This window comes from Typopeltis vanoorti, chromosome 1 (assembly GCF_054136105.1).
Source record: "Typopeltis vanoorti isolate ZY-2024b chromosome 1, IOZ_Tvanoo_1.0, whole genome shotgun sequence".
Taxonomy (NCBI): Eukaryota; Metazoa; Arthropoda; class Arachnida; order Uropygi; family Thelyphonidae; genus Typopeltis; species Typopeltis vanoorti.
In genome coordinates, this window is record NC_143549.1 from 137,358,598 (window position 1) to 137,380,899 (window position 22,302).

Here is a 22,302-nt window from a genome sequence, read left to right on the forward strand (position 1 = left end):
GCCGCAGCACCATGTTGTCTCTACTTTGGATGGGTTATTCCGCCTCCAGACATCGACGAGATCAAAGTTTACACAACATCGTTTTAAGGTGGTAATACCGCCAGTTCCAGTGTTTGCATTCCCGCCCACTTTGTCTAAACGTGTGTCTTCCACACAATTCCAATCTCCGGCTACTATGAGGTGGTCTGCTCCCATGAGATAGTTTTCAAGGGCAGAGAAGAAACCACTTCTGTGGTATGGGTTGTTCAGGGCGTAAACTGCAACAAGCCGGATGGTACGGCCACCGTACTTCCAGTCGACTGCTACCAGACGTCCTGTGGCATCTTTCTGGATGTTGAAGAAACCCCCCCCCCCACGATTGGGGGGCGAATTAGTATCCCCACCCCTCGCGAGTGCACGTTCCCGAAGCACTAGTAGCTGGTGACCGGGTAGCTTCTCGAGAAGTTCTCCACGTCCCGATGCTTATAAAAACGGGTTTCTTGTATCAGGAGGATATTAATTTTGTGCGTTAACATTAGCCTCCAGACAGTGCTTTGCGCAAAAGGGTTGTGTAGTCTGTTAGTGTTTAAAGTGGCAATTTTAAATTCCATGTTGATGTTTAGAAGGTGGGTTATCTGTTCGTGGGTCTACATAAACCACATCCGATTCTCCATCGTAGCTGTTTGGACTTTTTGCCTCGAGATCAATACAGAGGTTGCCTAGAAAGTCCATATCCATGTCGCTAGAAGAGTCCGTTCTGTGGATATGTGGTTGGGGTTCTGCAGGATGGTCCACTCCCCGGAGTAGGTTTCCTAGCATTGTTACAGCCTCGTCGAAGGGCTCTGTGCCTGTTGCTCCACATTGGCCTATAATTTGGGAGTTATCCATTTCGTCCTCCGATGACAGTAGGCTACTTTGTTTGGCTTTTTTCTTTTCCTCTGTCTCTATGTCTCTTGTGCGCTTTTGTTGGAGCACTGATTGCGACCATTTCTTCTTCTTTCTTGTGTGTATCAATTTTTCCCATCTCGTTGTTGGGATTTTTTTTCCTTCGTGTGGTGGGTTTTCTTGGGTATTTTACCTGCTGGGATTTTTGTGAAGGCTGTGTTCTCCGCTGTTCCCCCTCTTGCAGCCTGTTGCGGGAGCTTCGGGAAATCGTTCCCTGATAAAGCCTCAGGTTTTCCGATGGGTGTAGCCCTGACCGGTGTTATGGTCCCTCCAGTTACTTCTGCGTGTGTCCTGTGTGGGCATGTGTCAACTTTGCGAGTCGAGTTCCCACATTTGAAACACGGTGCTGTGCAGCTTTCTAGTTTGTGCTTCGGTGATCTGCAGTTTCTACATTGTGTTCTCGGGCATTTTTCTCCAAGGTGCTCACCAGAGTTACGTCAAAAGCACAATCTTTTAACACCTGGGTAATTGACCATAACCCTGGTTTGGCCCAAGTAAATGAAGTTGGGAACTTCTTTCTCCATATCTATCTGGATTTCTACTTCTCCTGTTTTCCAGCCTTTGAATTCTTCGTCCTCTACCGCTTTGATATCATAAATTTTCCCCCATTTACCAAAGAATTTCCTGATGTGGGCTTCGTTTTCCAGGTATTCCAGGGGAAACCTGTCTATTTTTAATGTTTTGCGTAGGGTCCCTACTACAAAAGGCCTGATTGTTTGTCTCGAGCATGGGAAACCGTTTAATAGTTTCCTTCTTGTTTGGTCGTCTTTGACCACGATTTGAAATCTCCCCCACAGGTACGGTGTAAAATCGTATATGTTCTCTGCCCCTACTTCGTTAATTAGCGCTCTTGCCAACGCCCACTTCTGTATGGACTGGTTGACCTCGATACCGAGAGTCCTAGTTCTGGGCAGAAAGGATGTCATTGTTAATGTGAAATCCTAACTACTATCGATAGGAAAAAAAAAAAAAAAATGTTAGCAAGGGCCAAAGTCGAGGAACGCCGAGCATTCCTCGTCAGTAAATACGCGCCAAACAAAGGAAGTACCAGAAGGAAAAGACAGAAAAAAAAAAGGTCTTACCAACACTGGAGTACTTCAATGGAACAGGTGCATGAAGCTCTCAAATCCGTCCGTGCAATCTGGATTTCCTAGTCGACTGCAGGTCGAAAGGATACTACTTTTGCCTCTGGCGGGAATCGCTGTTTTCTGCTGTTGTCACGGTAATCTTTACAGGTGGTGCAACTCCGCTAGTACAAAGCATCTCTTCTGCTATACTTGACCTTGAACCTACCCTTAGGGTCTCTTCAGTGGGAGCCAGGCCCCAGCTGAGATACCAGGCAGAAGCATTCACAGGTCATCTCTACCTATAGGAGTTTCCAAATGGTGTGCCACCCTTTTTTAATAAATTACTCTGGATTTAGAGAAAGATGTTGAAAGTTTATTTTTCACTTGGTTAGAGTATAGTAATTTATTTTTCACTTGGTTAGAGTATAATAATAATAATAGTTAAATTTAGTTTAATCCTTTATCCAAGTGTGAGCAAACAAAGTTTGAAACAAAGAGACCTCAATAAAGGTCGAAACTAGTCTGGGTAGTGGCCCTTCCCTTAATGCATAACATTAGACATATCCGCAAGGAGATGTGTTTTGCATTTAGGAGATACTGAAAAAACTAAAATCAAAAGTTTTGGAAATTTCCATAGCACTGGACTTCCCTGCGGTTTAACGCTACAGACACAGCCCCTAACAATACTAGGCGTGCCTTTTTCAGACACCCTAGCACTACCAATCCAATAATTGCAGGAGACAAGCAGGGACAGGATAAGGCTGTTCAAACCAACCTTTTTCTTCTTTTATGGCAGAGCGACAGTAATAAGAACATTCGTCACCCCAATGCTGATGCACACTGTCAACATCACAGGCATCACACTGTCGCAAGAAAATAAATTATCAAAAGAACTCATTGATTTCTTCTGGAATGGGAGAAAACACGAAGTAAAGAAAGAATACCTACAACTCAAACAGGAAGAAGGGGGTTACGCTCTGCCCAATCACAAAAGCTTGCTACAAGCAAACACGTTCAAAACCTTACGGAAGGCCTTAAACTCCAACCACATTTCTGGCCTGCTAATTAGATACTTTATAGGACTTTTCCTCCCCCTCTTTGGGATCACGGACTATGCTGGACCCCGCTCAAGGGGGGGGTGCCCATGTGGTACCGTACATTAGTTAAATCGATCACAACACTCAGAGACAGAGGAATAGCAATCCTCACACACAAACCCAAAGCAGTATACTGGGATTTCTTCCAACTTTCCAGGCGTGATACACCCAATCTCAGGACAAATAATGAAATTCTCTTCAGAAATATCAAAAACAGCTGGGGCAGCCTTTTCATCTTCAGGACTTGGGGTAAGGTAGTACAACACAATAAGGTGGTACAACATCATATCTGCAAGATGTGTTTTGCATTATGAGAGATACTGAGACAGGAGTGTTGGTAGCTGCTCCACCTTTGCAAGGAGTTGTCCTGTGTTGTACCACCTTACCCCAGTCCTGAAGATACTTTCAGGTGCAAACTTTGTTTGCTCACACTTGGATAAAGGATTAAACTAAATTTATTATACTCTAACCAAGTGAAAAATAAACTTTCAAAATCAAAAAAGTTGAATAAGATATACAGTCAGTTCTCACTATTACGAATTTCTAAAGACTACGATAACAGTTAATATATTAGCATTGTACATGTGGAACTTTTGTAGGGAAGTTTTTGGTTATTTGCTATAGATTGAACTGTATCATGTGGCAATAGATAATGGATAAGGTCATCTTTGAAAAATGTATAACCTCATGAAAAGAGAGTGAGAGCCTTTAAAACAATTCAGAGAACCAACCAGGGCTTCTGACCTAATGTCCAATCGTGGTGCACCCTGTTAGGTATCTACCTGGATACTGAACAAACGAGGATGGACTAGTAATTTGGGATTTGGGCACCCAGGGGGGGCAAAGGGCCCTGGCCTCCCCCAAAAGAAAAAGTTAAAAAACACTAGAAAATTTTCCAAATACTTTTCCTAATTAAAATTCGTTTTTTATTTATGTTGTGTCATGTCTTCTATTTCTATGCTACTTATAAATTAGGGGTCACATAAGGTGAGAGAACCCTGTAGCAGTGTTTCTCAACCTATGGTCCGTGACGATGGGACAGGTGGTCCAGAAGCTTAAATTAACCAAATAAATATATATATATTTTAATTATCCAAAAAAAAAATTAAAAATTGAATAAGTAAGTAAAAATTATTAAAATAAATGAATACTTAAAAAAAAAAAAAAAAAAAAAAAGGTAACTGAAGAATGTTCATGGAATGAACATTTTGCCACTATTTTAATTTGTCGCGGCAGAATGACGAGTAATAAAAGAGGGGTGAAGTGAAAAACAGTATAGTTTTATTGCTTCCACCCTTCCCTTCCTGTTTTGTCAGATTTGATGTGAACGTGTGTTGTCCACATGACCACATTTCAAACAATTGCTTGTTGTTTATTGATTTTTATTGTTGAAGGTGTCCTCCTTCATCCAAGGCGCAATATATCTTCAGAAGTGCTAAGTAATACTTAGACAAAATGTGTTGTGAGTTAACTCCGGTATTTATATATTTCTCGGAAATCATGTGAAAAGCAAGCTGACAATTTAGTTGAAATGCTAACTCTCTTCAACCTAATTCCAATAATATGTGAAACTGCCATAACAGCATTCACTATATATATATATATATATATCTTAATTTTAACACGTTTACGAATTTTAACTTTCGGTTGAATTTTATTGCTGCCGAGCGAACTCACACAATCTAATTAATAACAATAGTTTTTAGTTAGATACTGTGTTTGCCGGTGCAACATATGGTTTTGCTTGAGTCTATATATACAGCATAGCTTCTGTATGAGGGGACATGTGATTTATTAATTAGTGTCCTTTTTATCCCAGTTGTCTCTAATTGCACTATTTGTTGAGAAATATATTACACAGACTGCTTATACCTTATTCACTGACATAATAAAAGTACTTGTTTTTCTTTCCTCTGCAATATAGTGGCTATTGGGGGAGGGCGTGTTGTTTACTATTGGAGCAAGTTACTATCTCCATGCTCTGAACGTGTTTCAGCTTTTTTTCATTTGTGAAGTATATGCAAAACTTTTTAATTTCTTTTTTTGAAAAGTAAAATCAGGGGTGAGAGTTATTTGCGAGTAAGTATGATATTTCAATTATGGATAAGTACATTGGTACCTTCTTTAAACGGAAAAAATATCTCGGCTGATAGTGATCATACAAAACGAGTTTGTAATGACAGCTTGTGTGTAGTTTCTGAAGAGAAAGAGGTCTGTAATGAAACACAGAATTCCCATCAGTTGCAATGTGATAATATTAATACGCTGAACGAAAGGAAAGATTTGCTGACTTGCTGGACACTCAACCAGTGGATCTCATTCAAAGGTAAATACAATTGGTTAGTTTGTAGGAACATTTTTCTGTTTTGTGACTTTTCTCCCTTTACGATAATTATGCGTACATTGTTGTGTTATTATTCAACAATTGTTTATAGTTTTGAATGTGTATATGTTACCGTCAAAGTGTGAAAACCGGCATTCTATAGAATGCTGAAAGTGGGACATCAAAGTATGAAACGCTTAGATTTTCACACATTTCCTGCATTCTATAGAATGCCAAAAGGCAAATTGGCAAAGTATAAAATACTTCCGGCAGTGACTTTTAATGTCGTAAGACAAGTGACGTGACGTGACTTTTGACTCTCACCTCAAACAGAGAGCCAGAGTACTTCTTAACCTAACCTAATTTCTGGGACTTTATGTCCCAGAAATGGTTAGGTTACATTTAGGTTAGGTTAGGTTCATACCACCTATGGACATGAGAGTAAAGACGATGGAAATGAGAAAATAGAAGGTTACGATGTTAATATTTTGTGTACTCTTTGCTTCAAAATTGAGAATGCTGTCTAAGGTAAAATTCGATCTAAATTGAATCAGGAAATACAGGCTGAAAAAATGAAAATGGATTCCAACAATAAATTTCCTCCTGCACCTTTGGGGGGGCACTGTGCGAGTTCTTATCCCAGACATCAACAAGAGATGGGGTTACTCACGAAATCTACTGGCGGTTGTTATGAGTGTGACAGACGATGGTTTTTATTGACTTGGAACTGCTGAAGGAATTTTAAACCAACTCTATGCCAGATCACAATTCACACTATGTCCCAAGGACTTACTGAGAGTTGGAGACATTCCTGACCATGAAATAGCTCTCTGGTCAGTGACTTCCACTCTGTCCACGGGTAGCGGCCAAGGGTTCATGAGGTGAACTTGTAAGACCAATTGCCGAAATTTGAAGTGCTTTTTTATGAAAAAGTCAGTTAAGTGCAATTCAAAATGTCATTCCAGTCTTGGAATGACATTTTGAATTGCATACCTTGTTGCAACAAGTAGTTCAGCACTGGTCTTTTTCTCTTTCTATAGAAAAATCCAGTATCTTACATTTTATACTTACATTTTCACATGCATCTTTTAAATAAAAGCATTTTTCATACTTTGCTGAAATAGTATTTGTCATTCTATATAATGCCTAGGTATTCTATACAATGCCTAGGGAAAGTATGTAAAATATTAAAATAAAACAGACATTTCATACTTTACCTAAAAACGTCATGCACTCTATAGAATGCCTGCTTTTCACACTTTGCCGGTAACATATATAAAGTCAATATCAACAGTAGCCTGATTACAAACGTGTGATGAAAGGGATGGGGAGGTTTGGAGCTTCCCTGGATAGTATTCAAAAAGTAAATACAATTGGTTATTTTGTATAGGGCCTTGAAACTTATTAGTTTAGAATTTAACCACTGGGAAAGGGTTTGTGTCCACCTCAAAACTCTGAAATAGAATTTGGAAGCATTTTCCGAATAACTTTTTATAAGATATTTCTGTGATTTCACGATCCATTTCAGGCTTGCAGTCACGAGAACGACCTTTTCGTTATCAAAAAAAGAGTAGCTAATTGAGCTTTCAAGTGACAGTGGGCTTAAAATGCAATTCCATAATCATGGTTTGGCTCGATCCTGGATCTCGCCTGCAGTGAGAAGTGAATTTCCCGAATTATTTGAAGTCGAAAATCGTCATGCAGTTTTCTACAACATATCTTTGCGAGAAACGATTTTCATCGCTCTCCTTCAAATAAAATCAAAATACAGAATTCGTCTTAATGCGTGTGCCAATCTTTGACTGAAGTTGACCAATATTGAGCTAGATATCCAGCAACTCTGCAAGGTCGAGAAGCTCATCCATCTCATTAAAAGTAAATAGTAACATAATTATATCATTTTATTTATTTGTTTAATAAAAATAAAAATTTTGTTTTAATTTTTTTTCATAAAATTTAATTTTTTATCTATATATCCGGCCTGGTTGGCCGACTCTCCAGCCAAAAGGCTGCGAGTTTGAATCTTGCCATGGGCATGGATGTTTGTGATTCTCTGTGAAAATACTAGTGGTAGTGGTTGGTGGTAGACAGCGTTGGTGTAGATGATGATTGTAGTTGTGGTTGGTGAAGACGGAGAGTTGTAGAGTAGGTGCCCTTCCTTGATATGTCTTTGGACTACCTGGAGATGTTATGTAACAATAATATCAACAAGCTTTATATGTTCATTGTGCATCACATAGTTTGAATTTGGCACTTGGAGATGCTATATCTGTGACAAATAAGAAATTGCATTGGCATAATTGAAAAGGTACAAAATTTCTTCAATACCCCTAAAAGACAGGACGTCCTTGTCATTTATAATAAAAAAATATAAAAAAAATCAGCTAACGCCTTTTTTTATTCCCGTATACGGGGGGGAGTAGGCAAGGCCATTTAGCCCTATCTAACTTGTTTATAATATTATAATAATATCTTTTAAGATTTATAATATCTTTATTTAGATTGCAAAAAATATTTCGTGCACCTTGCCATTGTCTAAAATAATGCAAAAATAAGTGACCTCTTAATTGCCCTAAATTTTGTTGATGATGTTGTGGCTCAATTAAATACCGTTCGTGAAACACCAGATTCTTCATTTAAAGATATTTTTGATGAAGCATATATAAAAGCCAATAATTTTAATATTGACATGAAAAAGCCAAGGATTTCATCAAAACAAACATTAAGGCCAATGTTCCAGTCAATTCTGTAGAAGAGTATTTCAGGAGAACTATTTCATTCCATTTATTGACTAAATATTGACTAAACTGACTAAACTTTATCAACGTTTCACTCGGCACTGCAACATTTTGAAATATATATTTTTCTCTTCTACCAAATGGAAAAGATGCTCCAACAGCAAGTGCAATGGAAGATTTTCATCAATTGTGTGAATTTTATGCCGGTGATTTGCCTCATACAAATCCAGCAATTTTGAATGCTGAATTCAAGTTGTGGTATAAGAAATTTGAAAAGCCATTTGCAATAGCTCGATGCAAAAATGTCATTGATGCAGTTTCAAAGTGTGACAAAATGATATATCCTAACATCTATAACTTATTAAAAATATTTACAACGCTTCCGGTAACAACATGCATCAGTGAAAGGTCATTTTCTAACTTATGCCTTTTAAAAACCTATTTAAGATATACCATGACACAATCACGATTGAACGGACTAGCTTTGCTACACACACACACACACACACAGAGATTAATGTAACCACGACTGAAGAGCTTTGTAAAAATTCAAGAGCTTTGTAAAAAGGAAACTGGATTTTATTCTTTAAATAAGTTTTTATAATTACCTAATGAATTTATTTAATTAATTTTATTGCATGAATGAAATTTAACGAATTTTAGTTGAACAGATAAAAATATTTTTAATGCAAATTCATTGTATTAAAAATATTTTTATCCGTTCAACTCCCCCCCCCCCCCCCCAAGATTAAATCGTGGGTGCGCCACTGCAATGGAGCAGCATATCAAGCAATACTTAGTCCTTATTTGAATTGCAAGTCAGCAGTTAGAATTGAAGGAAATACAGGAAGATCAGGAAGATAGTTTCATGTTAAATCTGGTGTTAGACAAGGAGGTACATTATCCCCTCTATAATTCATTATTTATATGGATCAGATTATGAAGGAAAGTTTAAGCCTGACATCAAAATCAGAGATGTTAATCTCAGTTCTTTACTTTATGGGAATGATGTTATACTTCTAAATAAATCTCCTACAAGTCTGCAAGATTCCCTGACTAAATTAAATAACTGTTGTAATAGATATGGTGTTAAATTGTGAATGAAACTATGTTGTGTAATTTATTTTTTTCATTCACATTTAACATTGTTTATTATATATTAATCATGATTTGTATAAAAATTATTTATTATTCCTTAATTAAGGATTACTATTTAAATATTTATTCTAAACTTAACCTACTATTAATTTATTAAACAATAATATGTGTAGAATTTATGATAACTAAAATATATATACAGGGTGTTCGGGATAAATTTGACATATTTATAATTAATTATATTTTTCCGTAAGTTACATGGATTAACACACACTTCTCTTCATTTAAAAGTTTGGACCCTTCTTCATTCATATACAAGATGTCAGAAAGGATGGATAGCTGGAACCCACCTGAATCATGGAAGAGAATAACTTGTATCATGATGATTCGTGCCCGCCATCAAAATAAGGATATTACGACTGCTGCCCAATGCTCCCTGAATACAGTAAAAACAATCAAACATGAACTAGAGACTTGCAGTGGTGACTACGAGGATGTAGCAAGAAGAAAGATCCCTAGCAGACGATCTGATTGCGTTCGTACAGCAGAATTCCTCGCAAATCTGCAGGAACAGGTGTTGAAGAACCCTGGCATTGGAATTCGGACTTTGTTCGTGGAGTTGCTAACTGTAGTCAAGCCCTGGATAACAAGGGTAGCCAATGGTAGGCCGTATGTATGGCAGCAGGATTCGGCCCCTTGCCACACCTCTGGAAAAAGTCAAAAATGGTTGTCTGAAAATTTCTACGACTTCACCAGTCCAAATGTTTGGCCTCCAAACTCCCCAGACCTTAACCCCATGGATTATTTTGTATTGGGCGCAGTTGAAAAAGACACCAATCGCACTTCCAGTAATACAAAAGCCCAGTTAATGGATAAAATTAAAACAGTTTTTGCGGCCCTTCCCAGGGAGACTGTAGCATCAGCTTGTTCGAGGTTCCGAAGCAGAATTGAAGCTGTGATCGATGCTAATGGTGGTTATTTTGAGTAAATCTTGTTGATAGTATTGTAATTAACTCTGCCTGTAATGTTTTTTTGTCAATTCATTAAATTTAATAGATACAAAGAAGATTTTCTTTTTCCTTACGAAACTGTCAAATTTATCCCGAACACCCTGTATGATGTAACGAAAAGTATTATTATAATTAATTGTATACGTAATGAAAAAGCTGATTAAGTAGCTCAAATATTCTGTTTATTCTTATTTGTGAAAATTTAACGTTATGTAATCACTCATGTAGTGGTAGAGTATTGTATTACATTAGCGAAATGTTTGCGTTCATTTGTTGTCATGGAGACACATGAAATAAACAAGCACGAGTCGAAGAGAGCGTGACCTTCGGACTGAAAGGGGAGAGTAAAAGCAATAAGATTTTTAATTAGAGAGAGAGGAGAGGGAGTTTTGCGGAGCGGGAAGGAAGGTAGGATACAAGCAAAAGAAGTGAAAGAAGATTATAAGTTCTTTAAGGCAGAAATTCATGATATAGTGTTTAGAAGTGAGCCAAAACGTAGTGAATCATATACTTAGCTGCAAGTGAAGTCAGCTGTTGTTGTAGAGGAAAATTAATGCCGTAATCGGATAAATACAGAACTGGACATTCAATGGAAAATTCTGATTAGTTCCAGTTAGTCTAGGATTACGTCTTAATTCTATGTTGCCCTGAGAAGAATTATATTGAATTTAACTAGTTGGAGAAAAGTAAACAAGGAAAGATATCAGTACCTTATTGCTGTTGTTTAGATTAGTGAAGCGCGATTAATAGTAGTTCAGTTAAAACGTTGGAGGATTTTTATTAATGTGCTCCGCTAGCGTAAAATAGTTAATTCATAAGTGTGCTCATAATAAATTGATGTATTGAGGATTGTATCTGGTAAGAGTAGTCATACATGTTTGTTTATTCTAACATTAGCTATAACGTATCTTCGAAGTTCAAAGTCTGAAATAAGATTGCTTGGAATATTGTCTACCTTGATTAGTGCCTGCTGTGAATTTAAACATTAAGTACAGCTGATAGATATGTGGAGACTGATCAAATGAGAAGTTTTGTTTTATTAACTTGAGTTAAAAAGGCATGTGATTTTAAAGCTGTGAATTGTATGTGAAAGTTTAGAACATTGAATTGGCATGAGTGACTTAGCAAGATGTATTAAGTTGATTGTATTGTTTCATTTAAAAGCAGAATTCTTGTATTTGTTATATATCATATATTAAATGTTTTATTTTGTTAATCTAAATATTGTGTTTGCCTGAATTCCTTTTTATTGCACCGTTCATAAAAAATTCGAATCTCGTGGATGCCCCAAGTAGAATAGTAAATAATTCGGCCTAAATAATGAATGGACTGCTAGCTAATTTAAGAATTGATCCTACTATTTTATATAGACTAATCTAAAAATAGGGTGGCACAGTATAATTATAAATTTCACTACTTTTGGATCGGTGATCAATTTGCAATTAGTTGTTTTATTAATAAGAGTGACTTGAAACAAGATGGCGTATTAGAACACAACATGAAAATAGAACGTCACGACAATGGTATGAACATTCAGCAATCACAAGACAAAGACAATGAAAATAGGCAGAAGCATTGAAAATATCAACTGCATTATGAATGGAGAACCTGTAGAGCAAGTAAAACATGTCAGCTACTTAAGCACAATTTTTAGTGATAATGGTAAATTGAATATGGAAATAGACAAAGCTGGTATGATAGGAAGCCAACTGTATATATTTATATGGAATAAGAGAGAAATTAGTCAGAACAGTAAATTAGCTGTATACCAGATAGTGTTCATGCCAATTTTAACTTATGAATCTGAGAGAGCTGGGTTAGATATAAAAAAAAAAAAAAAATTGACCAAAGACTAGAGACTGCAGATTTGAGAAGAGTATGAACAGATATGGCATCAGTGGCAATATCATATTAAAAACGAGGATATTAGGAAAGAACTTGACATTGTTAGCATACAGAAATGTGTTAGCAGAGCTAGTCTCATGTTATGGTCACTTAAAAAGGATGGGAGAGGAATGGTTAGCAAAACAAGTATTCTGCCAGGTTGCCAGGGAAAAAGACCCAGAGGATGACCAAGATATAGGTGGATTGATACAGTAAAAAGTGGCTTAGAAGACAGGAATCAAAGATCTGATAATGTTGGAGTCTTTACAGGTAACTTATCGATTTGGAAGAAAATTGTAGATAGGAAGTTAGTGGTGATGTAAGTTTTTCATGTAGTACTATCATATCCTGTACACCCCCTTGAGGGTACATGTCAGGAATTTGATGATGATATTTCCCCCCCCCCCCCTTGTGTTGCTGAATTTTTAGGAATTCATGATGAAGCCACAGCAGTGTGACCTTATCCTATCTTTCAAGTAATTGTCTCTGCATCATAAAGCAGCTTACCAATCGTAAGTTGTTAAGCTTAAACTCTTGAGAGTAAGTCACATGTAGGGATGAAAATGCCATTGTAACAATAACTGATCTATTTTATTGACCACAGTCAGTCAGTTGCATGGAGGCTACTATTAAAGAAATTATAATATAATATTTGCTAATTAATATTCCCTTCTTTTTAGCCCTCTACATTTTTGACAATTGCTTAAGCACTGATTTTATCTTTTGACTCAAAAAAACCCATTTCCCTTTTGCTGAATGATTGAGATCCACTAGAGCGATTTGATCCTGTCCTTAATTTTTAAAAAGACAAGCCTTATAAACTCAAGGAGCTATACAAGCTCATTCAGAGTAGGCTTTTACAAACATCCATGCCCAATGCAGGATTCAAACCCACAACCTGTTTGGAGGGCTATCCATTTTGCCAACAGACTGCAATTGTAGCTTTCATCTTGAATTGAATAAGATAAAATTATTTAATTAATTTTATATTATCTTAATTACTTTATATGCATAGGAAACCTTTTTTTGTTTTCTAGGATCATTTACTAGAGATTCTCATGAGGTTTTGGACTTTACAATCAAGCTTATAACTCAAGCTAAGCGAAAAGGTAATTTTTTTTTTAATATAATAGTATTTGATGTAAATTTATATTCTACTTTATATATAATGATAGTCTAAATTAATTTTACAACTTTTCAAAGATGAAGTATGTACTGACATAATATATATTTTGTTTCATTTTATCATACTATGATAAATAATAAACTAGGAAAATGCTAAATATACTTTCTTGATCCCCAGGATTGATTTCAGTACTCAGTACAAGGTGTAAGAGAGGTTAAAAGCGTTAAAAGCCTCTGGAATAAGGACAAGGAGTTTTGGGCAGCATTGATTATTTCATGTTGATCAAAATATATAAGCATCTGCAAAATTTGGTTGAGGGAGATGATTTACAAATAGAATGTAAGGTGTATAGTATTTTCAGAGGTGATAGATGGACAGGATGGAGTGAGATTTTGTTTATGACAACAGAACTTCAGCCCACTGGGGGGGGGGGGGGTATGATCAGTTGCTGGTATAGGCTGTTAGAGATGAGAAGATATGAATTGCATGCATCGACAAATTGGCACAATTCAGAGCAAGTAATTAATATTATTACACCCTACATGGAGTCGGCAGAATCATCGTGGAATGATCATTCAACTGACAGCAAATCTATCACACTGAATCTTAAAATCTTTAACACTCCCTGCATTAACAACATATTCTGGCAATGCATAACTTTCATGATTGGCCTCTGGTTCTTCCCTTCTCACCTTCTACTCTTTTTATAATTCTTTCTGGATTAATCCATCTTGACAGCTTTTCAAAGATGAGATGTGTCCTGACATAATATACGTTTAATTTCATACCATGAAATTTTTAATATACTTCGTTGAGTCCTAGAATTGAGTTCAATAGTAAGCAAAAGGTGTAAGAGAGTTGTTGTTGTTCACTGGTTTATGGGGGATGAATTTCACTACAAGATCATATACTGGAAGAAAGAAAGGTGACATAAAAGTAAAGAAATGGATTTTATACAGCTACTAAAGGGTTAATTACTTTTTTTTTTCTTAATATGGCTCCCACCCACGGAAGGTTTTTCTGTAAACCTATAGTAGTACGATGGATGGGCTAAGGATTTTTTCTCCCTATTTTTATTCATTATGTATATTTATGTATATATATATATACAGGGTGTTCGGGATAAATTTGACATATTTATAATTAATTATATTTTTCCGTAAGTTACATGTATTAACACACACTTCTCTTCATTTAAAAGTTTGGACCCTTCTTCATTCATATACAAGATGTCAGAAAGGATGGATAGCTGGAACCCACCTGAATCATGGAAGAGAATAACTTGTATCATGATGATTCGTGCCCGCCATCAAAATAAGGATATTACGACTGCTGCCCAATGCTCCCTGAATACAGTAAAAACAATCAGGCATGAACTAGAGACTTGCAATGGTGACTACGAGGATGTAGCAAGAAGAAAGATCCCTAGCAGACGATCTGATTGCGTTCGTACAGCAGAATTCCTCGCAAATCTGCAGGAACAGGTGTTGAAGAACCCTGGCATTGGAATTCGGGCTTTGTTCGTGGAGTTGCTAACTGTAGTCAAGCCCTGGATAACAAGGGTAGCCAATGGTAGGCCGTATGTATGGCAGCAGGATTCGGCCCCTTGCCACACCTCTGGGAAAAGTCAAAAATGGTTGTCTGAAAATTTCTACGACTTCACCAGTCCAAATGTTTGGCCTCCAAACTCCCCAGACCTTAACCCCATGGATTATTTTGTATGGGGCGCAGTTGAAAAAGACACCAATCGCACTTCCAGTAATACAAAAGCCCAGTTAATGGATAAAATTAAAACAGTTTTTGCGGCCCTTCCCAGGGAGACTGTAGCATCAGCTTGTTCGAGGTTCCGAAGCAGAATTGAAGCTGTGATCGATGCTAATGGTGGTTATTTTGAGTAAATCTTGTTGATAGTATTGTAATTAACTCTGCCTATAATGTTTTTTTGTCAATTCATTAAATTTAATAGATACAAAGAAGATTTTCTTTCTCCTTACGAAACTGTCAAATTTATCCCGAACACCCTGTATATATATATATATATTTTTTTTTTTTAATTATTTTTTACATAAACCATGAACTGTGCTCTAAAGACCAAATGTGGAATTTTTTCATAACACTTCAGGCCTCCAATAAGCAGGGTGGTGGTCTCATATTGAGTGATAGACTTCATCTTCCACCTAAAGGTAATCACAACATCCTTGTTTATGGTGGGATTCAAATCCATGGCCTGTTGATTGGAGAGCAGATAAGTTATCAGCCAAACAGACCTTAGGCAGCATGTTATGAAAATGAGTCAGGAATTAAGAATGTTAGGTTTAGTGTAGCATCAGAGGATTCATCCATGACCATGGTAGGCATATTGCCTCAGATTGTGAAGTCTTGAAATGGGAGGAAGAAGAAATATTGAATCTGCAAGATGTTCGCAGGACATAGGAGGAGAAGATAGAGAGACATTTTAAGAAAACATGACTGAACTGTATACCCATACCTCAAGTCAGGAGGATAACTCAGGCAGGAATTAGTTGGATAAGTAGCATCATTAAGTAGGAACTATATAAAATAAAAAAGAAAGAAGTTGAACAGGATGTATAAGTAAAAAGATTATGAGCAGTATAAAGCACAAACAAAAAGGAAGACAAAATCATATAATGAGAGGAAACTACCAAGCAAGTGAATGAAACTTACAAGGGATTCTTTCACTATGTGGTGAATAAATTGAACAGAAAGGAAGAATTTTCATAACTTTCATGAATGCTAATAGTTGGGAGGTAACAGAACAGATGAAATAGCTGATGGAAGTTTTTTCCCCCCCCCCCTTGGCTATGCTACCAATTATATATTTGGTTTAATCTTTAATCCTTTATCCAAGTGTAAGCAAACAAAGTTTGCTCCTGAAGTATTTTCAAGACTAGGGTAACTCGTGGCAAAGGTGGTATAAGTTCTCATCACTTGCCTTAGTATCCCATAATGCAAAGCACATCTCCTTGCAGACATGCATAATGCTATGCATTAAGGGAAGGATCACTACCCACACCAGTTTTGACCTTTGTTGAGGTCTCATCAGTGGGAGCCAGACTCAGAAGTGGTGATACTAAGGTGGAAGTGATGGAGAAGTTGTATTTCCATACACCTTAGTATTAAAATTCTCTGGATTAGAGATAAGTTGATGGAAGCTTTTTTTGTGCTTTGCATTATGGGATACTAAGGCAAGTGATGAGAACTTATACCACCTTTGCCACGAGTTGCCCCAGTCCTAAAAATACTTCAGGGCCAAACTTTGTTTGCTTACACTTGGATAAAGGATTAAACCAAATATATAATTGGTAGCATAGCCAAGTGAAAAAAACTTCCATCAACTTATCTCTAATCCAGAGAATTTTAACACGTTCGCTGCCACGCTACTTTGGCATGGTCTGTTCCCCTACGCCGATCAGTTTTCCTTCTTCAAGGTCAGTACGATAATCTCGTTACCGGAGGTAAACGTCCTACGAGTATACTCGTAGTTGGCTTGTACGGAGCATATACGGTCTATGGGAATACACAGTTTTGATGCTAGCCCCACAAGCCAAGCATTTTGGCTTCTTCAAGGTCACTACAATAACCTCGTTCCCGGCGGTAAGCGTCCTACGAGTATACTCGTAGCTGGCTTGTGAAGCAGGTTCACCTACTACGAGTATACTCGTAGTTGGCAGCGAACGTGTTAATAATAAGATGTGACACCTTTTGGCGACTGGTATATGGAAATATAACTTCTCCATCACTTCCACCTTAGGATCACCACTTCATAGTCATACCACCTTTGCCATGAGTTGCTCCAATCCTGAAAATACTTCAGGCACAAACTTTGTTTGCTTACACTTGGATAAAGGATTAAACCAAATATATAATTGGTAGATGAAATAGCTGAGTTACGGAGTGATTGCTTAGCAAGGAATGATGTGAAAATAGAGATAGATAAATCAGAGAAATATTGCAGAATCTTCATGCAAATACAGCCGTGAGATTAGATGGGATTGGAATATTGGCTTGTGCATTATGAGAATGTGTAAGAGAATTTGACATCTACTTTTGAGAGGAACTTGTGATATGAAATTAAGAATTATGAACATGTTTTCACAAGAACAGTATATTTAATATATTGTCAGATGTTTCAGTTTGAAAATAACAAGCTATCATTAGTGGCTTGATAAGAAACAGTCTTTTACAAGGTAGAATACAAACAATTGATCATCCAAAATTCAGAATTGACAGTTCCTTTGAACAAACTATTCAGAAGAACAGTCTGTGAAGGTAGGTTTGTAAGAGTCCAAGATGCATTATATGTTCAAACCCACCATCTGTTCAAAGGGCTCAAAGGTGTATGTATTTGTAACTGCACACTCGGGCTATTAACGCGAATGTGATGCAATGGCTATGCATTGAGAAGTGTCCTCATGAAGCTTTAGTATGTTGTGTTTAATTTTAGGAATTATACAAAGTAGGAAACAATTAGTTGGAAAACTTGGGAATTGGGAACAGAGCAGATAATATGTGCTCTGTTGAGCAAAGATTTGAAGATGCCTATATAAACCTACCTTCACTGGCTGCTACATACAAGATTCAGCACATCATCCATCACAAAAAAAAGGTATCTTCAAATATTTGCTCAACAGAGCATGTTATCTGCTCCAATTCCCAAATTCTCCAGCAAGAATTGAGTACCATCCAATGCATCTTACTGCAGAATGATTTCACCTCAAGGAAGTTTAAATGCATTTTGGACTTTTACAAGCCCATCACTATGAACCCTGAATCTATATGGTGAGTTCCTATCCCATACATCTCAGGCATCTCTGAAATCTAAGATCCTGAAAAGATACTATTTAGTTACTACATTTTTTCCTGTCAACAAAATCTCCTCTTCATTACTATCAACAAAATATAAAGAGCCACCCCCCCCCCCTCTCTCTCTCTCTCCTGGTGTTTACATTGTGAATGCCTCCACTCGTACTTTGGACAAATAAAATGTTCATTTGAAAAACAGCTACAAGAACAGCAATCTTACATGAACATCAATAAATCTGAAAAATATGGTCTTTCTCATCATGGAGTGAACACTGACCATGAATCCTATGGTCCAGTACTTACTTTTTACATTGGTACAGGTTTAGGTTTGTGCAGTTATTTAAAAAGACTGCTGAAGTATCCCCAAATTTAAATCAGAATGACTACCTCTCTATTGTCAAGATTTGGGACAGTTTCACCCTTATAAATGGCAAGCAGTAGTGCATCCCTTCCCTATTTTAATTAATTTAATTTTTTACTTATTTATTTTTTAAATCTTTAATTTTTTTTATTTAATTTAATATAATGCTGTGTTAATTCATTATCTAATGTAGTAAATGTAATTTTATTTCAAAAATCACCTAATTTTATATTTAAACCTTAAATGTAATATTATTTTATTATAATCCCCCCCACCCCAGGTGCCATTCTGGCACATGGCTCAGCTCTGTAAATGGGACAAAGAATAGGACAGCTAGAACAAAGAATGTTCTAGCTTCACCTTGCTGATTCACTGATGGTGAATGCAACCCCACACTACAAAATTCACGTCAATTTGACTGTATTATTGCATTTTTAATGATATATGAAAGTTTTAAAAGTGCATTGTGCATCAGCGCTCATCTTAATTGGTGTAATGCAATTAATTGTAGGATAACTTTGAATAAATTAACAATCAGTTGTAATGTGTTTGTTTTAAGATATATTAGAAACCAGTAATGAAGGAGAATGCTATATTTGGTTGATATATTTGAATTACTCAGAGGGGTAAATATGTGAACCATCATTAATAAGTCATGTGAGAATGGGAAATGTAAAGGAAAGAATAAGTGTGAGTAGAAATACTTTCATTAATGCAAACGAATTATTAATAATTAACATTTGTGATATGTATGTCTTATAAGTTGTTGGGTAAAGTGAATGGCATGTGATCCAGTGAAGCCTACCAATGAATAAATGAATTTCTGATGGCATAATGAAAAAAAAAAAAAAAAAAACTTATGAGGGGAGGGAAAGAGATTTTATTATTATTATTATTATGGGTATCTCCATGGAGTCAGTAGACTCATCGTGGGAGACCCAAACTAGCAAAACAATATCTGTCATATCTCTTCTTGAATTCATTTACAGACAAAGAACTCACAACTAAGTCAGGCAATGAATTCCACTCATTCACCACCATCCAGGCAAAAAAAACCTTGTTCTCACACCCTTGTTAACCACGCTCTTCTTTAATTTCCAGGAATGACCTCTTGTTCTTCCATCACTATCACACAGCTGAAACATTTCCCCTGCATCAATCCTATAAAAACCTTTCAGTAATTTAAATGTTTCTATCATATTCGTTCTTCTCTGCCTATCAGCCAACCTCTGCAATCCACAAGCTCGCAATCTATCAATGTATGGAGCATTTTTTACATCATTCACCAACTTAGTCACTCTTTTCTGAACCCTCTCCACAGCCTCCTCATCTCCAAGGAATCCATGTGACCAGACCTGAGCACAGTAATCCAAATGTGGAAGTATCAACGCTTTATAAAGGATTTGTTTGCAAACTACAAATAACTAACCAATAATAAACAGCCACTATATACATTTAGTGTATAGTGGCTGTTGAGTATATAGTTCAGTTAAAAACCATAGGGAGAGGCTAATCCATTGAACTAATAATGTTGATCAGGTGATTCTAGGCTTTGCAGGAATACATGTGATTTGATGAAGCAGCAAATCATCTCATGAAATGTGTTGTGCATGTTATGTATATTTCTCTAGTTTATGTATATTTTGCTTTGTTTTCTAAGAATATTCTTTTGTTTACTGAGACTCAGTATACATTTTACACAATAATAGGATACATAATATCTGATCATCATTGGAATTATCCACACTTTCAGGAGTCCTGCATTCCTTAGTTTTTAGTGTCAGTGGCTCTTCTGTCTTATCAATAACAGATATCTCACATATGCTAGTATTTTATTGTAGGTCTTCTTATAATATGCAGAAGTATTCATTTTTATTCAGGAATAGATAAATTTACTACGGCTGTTGTTTCTGAAGACTGGAATAAAACTGCCTTTATACCATTAAAAAAACTTTCCAACCTCAACAGATGCTATACTGCACAAGTAAGAAAAACAAGTAGCTTTGTTTATCACTAAATTCAGTAAACAGACGTTGAGCATCTGTGAACTATATTTAGGAACAATTACTCTAATTAGAGACAACTTGAACACCACACTTAATGGAAAAACACTCTGCTCCTGTAGACTATGCTGCATGTATGCAAACAGAACAGATTTATTTTATAGCAGTAAACATAACAGCTAACTAAATACATTTGTCCTAACATCTGCTTTCAAATTTTCATTTCCAGAAAATATGTGTAACAGCTGTTTCTAATACAGTCATTACATACAGAAAGTGCTCAATTTATGAAAAGCGAAATGAATGTGTGCGTGTGTGTGTGTGTGTGTAGAAAGTTTTTTACCTTGGGTATACCATACATTAAAGATACCAAGCAATTTTACAAACTTGGTTTTAATCCTTTTTCTCATGTAAACAAACAAGCAGGTAAATCAAGTTTGCCGAGGCAACTCGTGGTAAAGGTAGAGTAAGCTCTGATCACTTTCCTTAGTATTCTCCCATAATGCAAAGCACATCTTCTTGCAGACATGTATGATGCTATGCATTAAGGGAAGGGCCACTACCCAGACCGGTTTTGATCTTTATTGAGGTCTCTTCAGTGGGAGCCAGACCCTGAGATGCCAAAGTTGAAATAATGCATTCTGTTCCTAGTCCCTCTGGCTCAGGCAGTACCTGCGTTTGGCATTGTTTGAAGACTAAAGTTACTTTGGACGCTGTTATTACTGATCATTCTAACCAATGAAGGGGTCAACAATCCAACAGGAGTAATCCTGAGGAGATACTGTTGTCTTTATAGAGTTGAGTGTAGTAGCCCCAGGAGGCCTTCAGGATGTCAGGTGTTGTAGTGTATACACATCCGCCTTAAGTAAAGGTGGTGATGGTTCGCTTCTGTCGAAAGTTGACGTAGCACCTGTTGTGAAATACACCCAATTGCCTATCTTCCAAGCACATGTGGAGTCTGATCTTCATGTTCTTTTCTTCAACCTGTTTCCGTCTCTCCATTTCGATGTTGAGATTGATCGCACGAATGGTGTTTATACATGGAATGCCTTAGCATTGACTGGCCACGAACTAGTTTCTTTCCTTGTAACAGTCACAGAGATGAGATCTTTGATGGAAGGCCCATTCTTGGCCTTATAAGTTTGGCATTACTTCAACCTTGACATCTCAGGGGTCTGCCTCCCACTGACGAGACCTTAATAAAGATCGAAACCGGTCTGGATAGTGACTCTTCCTTTAATGCATAGCATCATACATGTCTACAAGGAGATGTGCTTTGCACATTATGGGGGATACTAAGGAAAGTGATCAGAGCTTACTCCACCTTTACCATGAGTTGCCTCCGACCTGAAAATACTTCAGGCGCAAACTTGACTTACCTGCTTGTTTGCTTGCTTGGTATCTTTAATGTATAGTATACCTAAAGTAAAAAACTTTCTACATCTTTCTCTCATCCTGATATTTTTATTTATTAAGGTCAAAGCACCTTATGGCAACTTGTATAGGTAAAGTTTATAAGTTCTGCATTACTTCAACCTTGGCATCTCAGGGTCCGGCTCTCACTGATGAGACCTCAAGAGCCAACCGGTTCTGAGAGTTCTCCCGAGTTTTTGGAGTTTGACCTGTACTTGAAAATTCAATAAAGGTCAAAACAGGTCTGGGTAGTGTCCCTTCCCTTCCTGCATAGCATCATACATATCCACAAGGAGATGTGCTTTGCATTATGAGAGATATTAAGGCAAGTGATCAGAACTTAGTCCACCTTTACCACAAGTTGTCTCAGACCTGAAAATACTTTAGTCGCAAACTTGACCTACCTGCTTGTTTGCTTACTTGGGAAAAAGGAT

The 22,302-nt window shown here is 36.8% G+C and overlaps 1 protein-coding gene across 3 annotated transcripts in view; it reads left to right on the top strand.

Annotated features, from left to right (window-relative positions):
- Positions 1-22,302, top strand: part of bchs (WD repeat and FYVE domain containing 3 bchs) — a 1,305,514-nt gene that overhangs the window by 683,855 nt on the left and 599,357 nt on the right. For all 3 annotated transcript variants that reach the window (XM_090399415.1, XM_090399420.1, XM_090399430.1), the window contains exon 38: positions 13,179-13,250. In XM_090399415.1, coding sequence (XP_090255541.1) covers positions 13,179-13,250 — 72 coding nt within the window. The remainder of the gene's footprint in view (positions 1-13,178; positions 13,251-22,302) is intronic.